Source organism: Arachis ipaensis, chromosome B09 (genome assembly GCF_000816755.2).
Source record: "Arachis ipaensis cultivar K30076 chromosome B09, Araip1.1, whole genome shotgun sequence".
Classification (NCBI taxonomy): Eukaryota; Viridiplantae; Streptophyta; class Magnoliopsida; order Fabales; family Fabaceae; genus Arachis; species Arachis ipaensis.
Window position 1 is genome coordinate 8,864,926 of NC_029793.2, and position 9,959 is coordinate 8,874,884.

Consider the following 9,959-nt stretch of genomic DNA (forward strand, 5'->3'; position numbering starts at 1 on the left):
TTTATTATTAAGACACGTATTTAAGAATTATTTATCAAAAAATAAATTTTGTGGCGTGATTGCAGCAAAGCTTCCTGTTATAACGGATGGTGAATTCAACCGTGGGAATAGAATTCAGTTCTAGGGAGGCAATGATTAAAGTGATGAAAGATTATACCATCCATAAAGGTGTAGATTATTGGGTGCATGAGTCGAAACCAACGACATTCTATGCTAAATGTACCCAATACGGCTCAAATTGTGATTGGCTGATCAGGATAGCAAAATGTCCAGGAAGTACTGTTGGGAGATAAGGAGGTACAATGGTAGTCACACCTGTACTAGGGCCACCATTTTTCAAGATCATTTAAAGCTAGATTCTAACACAACTGTAGAAGAAATAAAGCTATTGGTAGAAGTTGACTCATCTATAAAGGTGAAATCAATGATTGCGGAAGTACAGTTGGAGTTTAACCACACCATAAGTTATCGCAAAGCATAGTTAATAAAGCAGAAGGCAGTGGAATCAATTTTTGGAGGTTGGAAAGCTTCGTACGAAACTTTACCCATATAATTTGAAGTCATGTGTCACAGAGCCATTAACAATCGTTCATTATGAAATAATGCCTACGTACCAGGAGGACAACTTTGTTTCTAATAAAATATTAGATCTTGCTAACATGTATTCAGCACACATTTTAAGAATATCACAAAAAATAATTTATTAAGAATTATTAAAAAATAAATTCTTTTATATTTTCAATATTTTGAGTATATCGAAAACTTAAAAAGTTTCTATTATTGCGCTATTAAAATATGCACTAAGATAGTTAAATTCTAAAAAATTACACTACTAACTTTTTGCACATATTAATTTCATATAATCATGGTTTTGAAAATCTGACTAAATTTTCTGGACGGACTAGTTCAACCGTAAATTGAATCTCTCTGTGATTTGGCTCAACATTTAAAATTGCCAATTATAAAACTGTTTAAAACCCGTTGAACTGGATGAGAACCGATAAGTCGAATTAAACCAGGATTCGACCAGTTCTGTTAAAATCGTGCCGTTTTACAATTTCTTAAAAAAAGAAAAGTCTTCTCCTTCTTCACTTCTCCCTCTCCTCATTCAGATACAGCCCCATCCCCCCCCTCCCAAACACAAACCCTAGGTTATTCCCCCTCCGCCACAAAGGTCTTACTTATTGCCGCTGTTGATTGCACTCAAACATCACCGTGTCTTCGTTCGGTCGTTTGTGGCTCTGCATTTCTTCCTCATTTAACAATCTGTGCGTCTTTCTCGAGCTCGCCTTTAGTTGCTGGTCTTCGTCTGCTCAGCCACCGTTCGTCGCGCTCAGACACAACCGTCCTGATCTAGAAGTTGTAATCGAAGCCTCCATCTACTCTCCTCATTCACTAAGTGCAGCTTCTTCCTCAAGCACATCGTTCGCCGTCTGCTCTTCGTTTCCCCAGCCGCATTTCTGTCGCCGTCGGTCGTCTTGCTCGCACCTAGTCTTCGTCTCTGCCGTGCTTTTGCCCATCTGCTCAAATTGCTCAGAACAAAGGCACATTTTTTTAAAATTTTTATTCTCTGTTCTTCATAGGGGTGTGCATGGCCCGGCCCGGCCCGAAGGCCCGGCCCGAAGGCCCGGCCCGAAGGCCCGGCCCGGTCCCGAACACTTTAAAGGCTAATTTGGTGTGATTTCATCGGGTCTAGGGCCGGGTAAGGGTTTCAAAGATAGACCCGGTCATTATTTCGGGTCGGGCCGGGCCATAGCTCGGGTTACCCGAAATCGGCCCGGTGGCCCGATCACCATACACAATAAATATTTTGTATTATTAGTGATGGATGATGGCTATTATTATGTAGAATTTAAGTATTGTAAACTTTAATATTTTGTGTTATTAGTCATTATATATAAGACTATAAGTTAATATTTTATATTTAAAATGCATAAGACTTTAGACTAATGCATAATATTGTGTTATTTGTATTTATTTAAATATTTGGTGTTATTAGGCAATATTAGTATTGATTATGGTTATGCTTTAATTTTAGAGAAGAGTTGGTTCTTGTTATATTTTTCTAAGTGAATTTTACCATGTCAAATAATGGTTGGAGTCTTGCAAATTTGGATATTTTTACATGCTAACTTACAAGAAGGTATCAAGGTAATATAATGTTAACGGCCCAATTTTCACCCGGTTTTCACCCGGTATAGTTGTGGCCCGAAAGGATATAGGTTTCATCGGGTCTAGGGTCAGGTTCGGGTCTCATAAATGGGCCCGGTACATATTTCGGGCCGGGTCTGGGTCACATCAAACCCGGTTTCACCCGGCCCATGCACACCCCTAGTTCTTCATTCTTTGCTTGGAATATTGATTCAATGATTTTTTTTAGATTCTGCTAGAACATTGATTTTTTTTGGGATTTTGGTCTTCGCTTTTTATGTTCTTCGTTGATTTTTTAATTTGAATCATTGAATGATTAGTTCTATTCCTGTGCTATATTTCTCAATTTTTTTGTTTTTAATTAATTGATATACTGAATCCTTGAATGATTACTTTATCTTTTAGTTCATTGGTTTATCTTTATTAAAACTGTGCTGATTTAATTTATTTATTTCACTATTAACCTTGTTAATCTTTATTAAAAATTTAAAATTATGCTAAAAATGTTGTTAAAACTCTATTTATATTATTTTTTTTGGAATTCTAGTCTTTGTTTCCTCTGTTCTTTGTTTTTCATTGATTTTTAAATTTGAACATTGAATGTGTTTCTGTGTTGTATTGAGTACTCTATTTTTTGTTTTTGATTGATTGAATCATAATGATTAGTTGATTTTTTAATTCACTGGTTAATCTTTGTTAAAACTGTGTTGATTTAGTTCATTGGCTAACCTTGTAATCTTTATTAAAAATTTAAAATTATGGTAAAAATTTTGTTAAAACTCCGTTTATATTGATTTTTTTTTTTGGATTTTGGTCTTTGTTTTATCTATTCTTCATTGATTTTTAAATTTAAATCATTGAATGATTAGCTATGTTTTATGAGATACGGACACTTTACTGAATTGTTATGTCAGCATGTCGGACACAACACTTATCGATACTCGTCTAACACGCATGTCTGTTGTGTTTAACCGTGTCTAAATAAAAAATAAAAAATTCTTTTCCGGACACGTTTAGACACACCTAAATATCATCACATGTCAGTGTGTCCAACCTTATTCTTACATGTATTCTTAAAATAAATTTAAAAATTGTATATATTATTATTTATTAAAATAAAAAATTTAAATACTTTATATAATTAAAATAAGATATTAAAAATAATTACAAATTAAAGACGTATAAAAATTTTAACAAAAAAGCTATTTGTACACCACTTTTCAGCCACCAATTCAGCTACTCTCGCTAGAATATAGTAGAAGATACAGTTACGTATAAGGATGCACTAGGATTCAGAGACAATACAATGCACTGGGAGTTTCTTCATCGCACAAAAAATCTCCTCTTTCAATCGCGATTTCTTCTCTTCTCGGCAGAGGGGGTTCCATTGCATGCACCTCATTTCTCTTCTCTTCGGTCGCGACAGCCTCACTCCTCGCTTTGTTCTCTTCTCCACGCTTTTCTTTGCTCTGCTTCGATTCCGCAGTTCATAAAAACTCTTCTCAGCGCCGTTTCTGGTTCGTGTTATCTTGGGATTTTGATTATAACTTTTGATTCAATGGAATCCACAAGCTTGAATGATAAGGTTTGTGTTTAATTTACTTCGTATATTAATTTTTTATTCCTGAATGGTTTAACTACATATTTGGTTTCTGATGGAGAGTCTAGTTACTCCAGCTGATCCATGTATTCTGTGTGTTGAGTTTTGATTATCTGTGTATCTAATTATGCAAATGCTTTTGATTTGTGGCTTTATTATGTCATTTAGGTCCTTTTATTTGGTTCCAAAAAGAAATGCTTCTCAATTATATCATGAAAAATTTATGTTATAAATTTGTGTAATGAGAAAATTGTTTAGTCCCTGGATTGGAGTCAAATTGTTAGTTTGCACGTTTAAAATTTTTGCATTTGCTTAGATCAGATGATGATGCTGATTCCATGAATGTATGGGGGTTTAGTGCTATATTTAACTAATGAGTTTGATTATCATGTTTATTGAGTTTGATTATACTTAGGTTCAGTGCTATATTTGACTACTGAGTTTGATTATACATGTAAGTCGTTGAGAAAATTTTACATATGCATATGGCTCTAATTTGATTTTAATTTTTTATTATCCATTTTTAATTCCTGATTTGATTTTAAATTTTTTATTATCTATGTTTTAGGTTGTTCCAAACATAGGAATGACATTCCCCTCTATGAAAGATTATGAAGCTTTTTATACCAATTAATTATGCAGAGAGAGTTAGTTTTTCATTCATGAAATATAAGAACTACTAAGTGGGATCAAAATAGACAGATTACATACCAAATCTTGGTATGTTCTAGAACTGGTTATCGAAGATAAAAAATTGATCCACTAAAGAAGACAAATGTAACTTCCGGGAAAAATTATAAAACTATAATTATTGTGAAAAGGGATAAGAAGTTGGAATATGTGTTAAGCTTTGTAAATATCCAGCACAACCATACTATTAGTCCTAGCATGGCAAACACTCTGAGAAAGAACAGAGAACAAAGCTTGCATGCCAAACAGATAGCTGAGATCAATGATGAAGCTGGTGTTACAATGAGAAATACTTATTAGAGTTTAGCAACTACTACTGGTGGCTATAACAAATTGACTTTTACTAAAAAAGATATTCAGAATCATGTAACAAAAAGTTTCAGAGTCATGCAAGACGAGGGGATGCGCAATTATTAATGCAATATTTTCATAGGATGCATCAACAAAACCACAACTTCTTTTACAAAGTTAAATTCGACGAGCAACATCGCATAGAGCATGCTTTTTGCGCTGATGCTAGAAGGCATGCTGCTTAAGAGCACTTTGGCGACGTTGTAAGCTTTGATACAATGTACCTAACAAATGGGTACGACACCACAATTATATATTTCAAACTAATTATATGTACTCTGGTTTTTGCATGTGTTTGATGTATAAGGATAGGTAGAATAGAATGAACTTGCTGCTGTTGTGCATGATATACTGAGTTTGATTATGTACTCTTGTTTTTATTATAGGTATAATATGCCTTTTGCCTTATTTGTTGGGGTTAACCACTATCACCAATCATTGCTACTTGGTTGCGCTCTTCTTTCATGCGAAGAAGTGAGTTTCTTTGTTTGGTTATTTGATTGTTGAATACGATGCATGGATGGCAAGCCGCCTATTGGCATATTGATGGATCAATACAAAGCTGTGCGAAATGCCATTGAAAAATCATTATCAATGACACAATATCGATGGTGTATTTGGTATATCTTGAAAAAAATTTCAGAAAAATTAGGAGCATACAAGCAATCTAATGAGATTAGTGTTGATATGAGACATATTGTGTCAGAGTCTAGGTCTAAGGAAGCATTTGAGAGCTCTTAGACTGATTTTATTAATAGATTCAATTTGTATGATAATAATTGGTTAGCAGGTATTTTATGAGTTTGATTATCCTGTATCTACTGTTTGATTATTTATCATTTATTAATCAATATGCCTTACAAGTTTGATTATGCCCATTTTATGGTTTCAGGTTTGTACGAATAACGTGACAAGTGAATCCTTATTTTTCTTAGCAACAGTTTTTGGGCAGGTATGAGTAGCACTCAAAAGAGTGAAAACATGAATGCATTTATGAAGGGCTACCTAACCTCAAAGATCAACTTGCAACTATTTGTAACATAATATGATAATTGTCTTGCAAATAAAGCTAAAAAAAATATAAATTAATTATTAGATATTGTCCACTTCATAACATTATCCTTTGTGCTACTGCCTCTGCTATTGAGAAACAATTTCAAAAGGATTATACACATGGAATATTTAGTGAGTTTCAAAAGGAGTTTAGAGTAATGGCTAATTGCTTTTCAACAAAAGAGTATGAGAAGGGATATATTGTTACTTACAATGTTATAGAAGAGATTGAGAATGGTGATAAGATATTTGATTTTATGTATGAGGTGTTGTTTGATTCTTCAATTTCAGAAGTTTCCTGCCAATGTCATCTTTTTGTGTCAAAGGGAATCTTATACCTCCATACCATTTCAGTCTTTGGTCTTGAAAGAGTGAAGAAATTGCTAAATAAGTACATTTTTTATCGGTGGAAGAAAACTTTAAAGCGCAAGCATAGTAGCATTAAGTGTAGCCATGATCCAAGTCGTTTAGAGCCCGTAAAGAAACATTATGATGAGATGTGCAAGAAATTTTACAATATTGCTAAAGTAGCCGCTGTATTCGAAGAGCTCACCGAAATCGTACATCGTATACTAGACTCAGTTTGGGTTATGTTGGTGGAACCAAATGCCTCTTCAATGGATAATGTAGATCATCAAAATTCGAATGAGGTAGATAAAAATGTAAATGATTTAGAGATTCACAACCCTCAACAAATATCACAAAAAGCTCGTAGGCGTAAGAAAAGGCTTCAATCTACTATAGAAAAATTTTTTAAATAAGGTAGGAAAAAGCATACAAAAAATGTGAAAGAAAGATCACAGGTAAGTTTAGTGTTTGATTAATTTTATTATTATTGCTAAAATGCTTTATTACCTCTAATCAACCATATGGCTTTGTATCTTTGTTGAACTCAATACAACAAAACCACCATTTAGAAGAATAATAGTTTTATTTCTTTTTGGAATAAATTTGTTACATGTTGTAATAGAACCCTTGCATTTTTTTTTCCTTTGTAATAGTTTTAATTTTTGATTTTACATATGTTTAGTGAATTTATACTCAACATTTTTGAATTATCTGAAATTCTGAGTTATTATTGGTTTAAGAACATAACCTTTTTTTCACATTAAAATTGCCTTGTTTTAAATGTTATTGATATATACAGTCTCTATTTTTTTCGTGGTTGATTTAGGGCTTATTCATTTGGAATGTATAAATCACTTTGGTTAAAGTAGCATTTAAAGTTTATAATGATTCTCAGAAATGTGGTATCTACATATAAATTTAGTGTCATATATCCACATGCTACAATAGGACTAATGTTTTTTTATTTTATATCCAAAATTATTTATTTCACAGGATTATAGTAAAAAAAATTACAAGTACTAATAACTAATGTAACTAATAAATGAGATTGATGTTGATGCTTCAATTAATTGAAGATGGCTTCATTTATATTATATATTTATAGAAAATCATTTTAAACTTTTATCTTAACTTCCTTCTTCATCAAGATTTATATTTCATCAAGATTTAGATTATACTATGAAAAATATAACCAAATTCAGTAGTCATGTATAATCAAATGCAATAAACATGTATAATCAAACTCAGTAGTCAAATATAATACTGAACCTGAGTATAATCAAATTCAATAAATACGTATAATCAAATTCAGTAGTCAAATATAGCACTGAACCTCAGTATAATCAAACTCAATAAACAGGTATAATCAAATTCAGTAGTCAAATATGGCATTGAACCTGAATATAATCAAATTCAGTAAACACATATAATCAAACTCAATAGTCAAATATAATACTGAACCTGAGTATAATCAAACTCAGTAAACATGTATAATCAAACTCAATAGTCAATTATAGTACTAAACTTGAATATAATCAAACTCAGTAAACATGATAATCAAATTCAGTAGTAGAAAAATTGCTAATATGATAGTCAAACTCAATAGTAAAAATTCAGTAAAAAAATTTTACAATCAATTCTTTTCTCCTCGATGTGTCCCAAATTTTTCTCGGACTTTCCTTCTTTCATCTCCAATTACTTTTTTAAGGTTCCCGTCCCAACATTTGCATACGGACTAATTTGGGAGGTTCGTAGTTTTCTTTGTCTTGGTGCTTTTGCCTCCTTCGAGGTATCCAAACATTTCTTTTCTTTTTCTTGGCAATCTTTGGAGCTTCTTTATGCTATTTTTTATTTTGTTTTCTCCCTTTTATTTTTTTATGGAATTGATAACCCTTTGCTAGCTCTAAAATCTTACTTCAACAATCATTTTATGGGCATATGAGCATTTGCATGATAATATTCTTTCTTAATCTACGGCAATCCTCCTATTATTCAAATCAAATCATACACACCAAACAAATTCAGCAAACAAAATCCAATAAAATTCACCAAACAATGCACATGCTTTAGAAAGAAACTTACATTAGTTCATTATGGCATGTCTTTGGATGGTTCTCACAATTTCATCCGTTTCATTATAAACAAACCACAGTCATGCAGGTTTGGTTGTTTGAGTATGCTCATATATTCAATTATTGGAGTTGAGGGGGGCTTGAACATATCCAGGATCCGCAATTGCTAACATGTCGTTAAGATAACTTGTCTATTAAAAAAAGTCATGAAATTGTCAAACTTATATGATAATCAAATATCAAGACCTAAATAAAAGTTGTTATAACAAAATAAACTTACAACATATTGATCTATTTTTTGTTGTTCAGTAGTCTCAGATGTGAACAAATGATCGAGGATATAAAACTTGTTATTACAAATATCTAATGCATATAACCATTAATAACGGTTATAGCAAAAAGGTAAGAAAATAAATTTTCTTCCTCGCATCCTAATTTTGTCAAAATTAAGGATCCTAAATGCACATTCTATATCAACTGATGTATAGCTCTCTCCACTTGCCAATCTTTATAAAAACTCAACAACTACAATTAGAATTAAATTGGTTATAAATTAGAATAGAACAAAATCTGTGAAATAAAAAAAGAAAAGAAAAGAGATAATAGTAAAATTTACTATTGGGTTTAAATTCATGCAATATATATCATTCTTAAATTTTGTTTGTTGTAACTCATTAAACATGCATGAATAATAGTTGACCACCTTGATACAAGCAAAACAAACAATTAATAACTAAATAATCAAATTCAAAAATAAAATAAATAATTTATACTAAACAAAATATTTTGTATTACTAACCCAATTATCTAGTTCATTTCGTGGCTTCATTGTTTGCGCATTAGTCCTTTTAAAGAAGACATTGCGCTGGCCACTAAATGTTGCCACAATCTCCTCTTCATCTTTCTGTTTGTCCATTGCCCACTCATATAATTTTTCAGTCATATTAGCATCTAACACTAATTTCTCAACAATTGGTTCAGACACTTCTATTGGTACATCTGTTGTTTGATTTAGAGATGGTGTCTTTGAACCCAACACTTATTGAGTTGGAACATCAATTAAATCTAAGGTCATAGCTATTGGAGGTGTTGGAGGTATTGGAGGAAATTCAATTCCAAGGTCGAAGATAGGCACTGATGGTGAGCATGTTTTCTTTTCATTTCGACTGTGGATAATGCATGAAAAACCAAGGATGTAATCAAATTAGAAACATATTTGCGATTTACATTTTATCAAGATTTAGATTGTACTATGGAAAGAATAATCAAATTCATTAGTCACGTATAATCAAACTCAGTAAATTTAGTAGTCAAATACAGCACTGAACTTGATATAATCAAACTTGGTAAACATGTATAGTTAAACTCAGTAGTCAATTATAGCACTAAACTTGAGTATAATCAAACTCGGTAAACATGTATAATCAAACTCAGTAGTTAAATATAGCACTGAACCTGAGTATAATCAAACTCAATAAATATGTATAATCAAACTCAGTAGTCAAATATAACACTAAACCAGAGTATAATCAAACTCAATAAACAAATTATTATTATTATTTGCTACTTCAAACACAAAGGATGTTAATAAACAAGGTATATATTATTACCAAACTAACTTACTTTTTATTGAAATTTGTGTTTGCTCCTCCTTCTTTCTTTTTTTTTTTTTTTGTCTCTTTGAATTTGTAGAA

General features: G+C 31.8%; 1 protein-coding gene across 1 annotated transcript; it reads left to right on the forward strand.

Moving 5' to 3' along the window:
* On the forward strand, window positions 6,004-6,606 carry LOC107614940 (protein FAR1-RELATED SEQUENCE 2-like). The gene has a single exon (XM_016317065.1). It carries the CDS (start codon window positions 6,004-6,006, stop codon window positions 6,604-6,606), a length of 603 nt encoding a protein of 200 aa, XP_016172551.1.

What these genes read in the sequence shown, in the direction of transcription:
- LOC107614940 (XM_016317065.1), top strand. Translation starts at nt 6,004, where the DNA reads ATGGCTAATTGCTTTTCAACAAAAGAGTATGAGAAGGGATATATTGTT.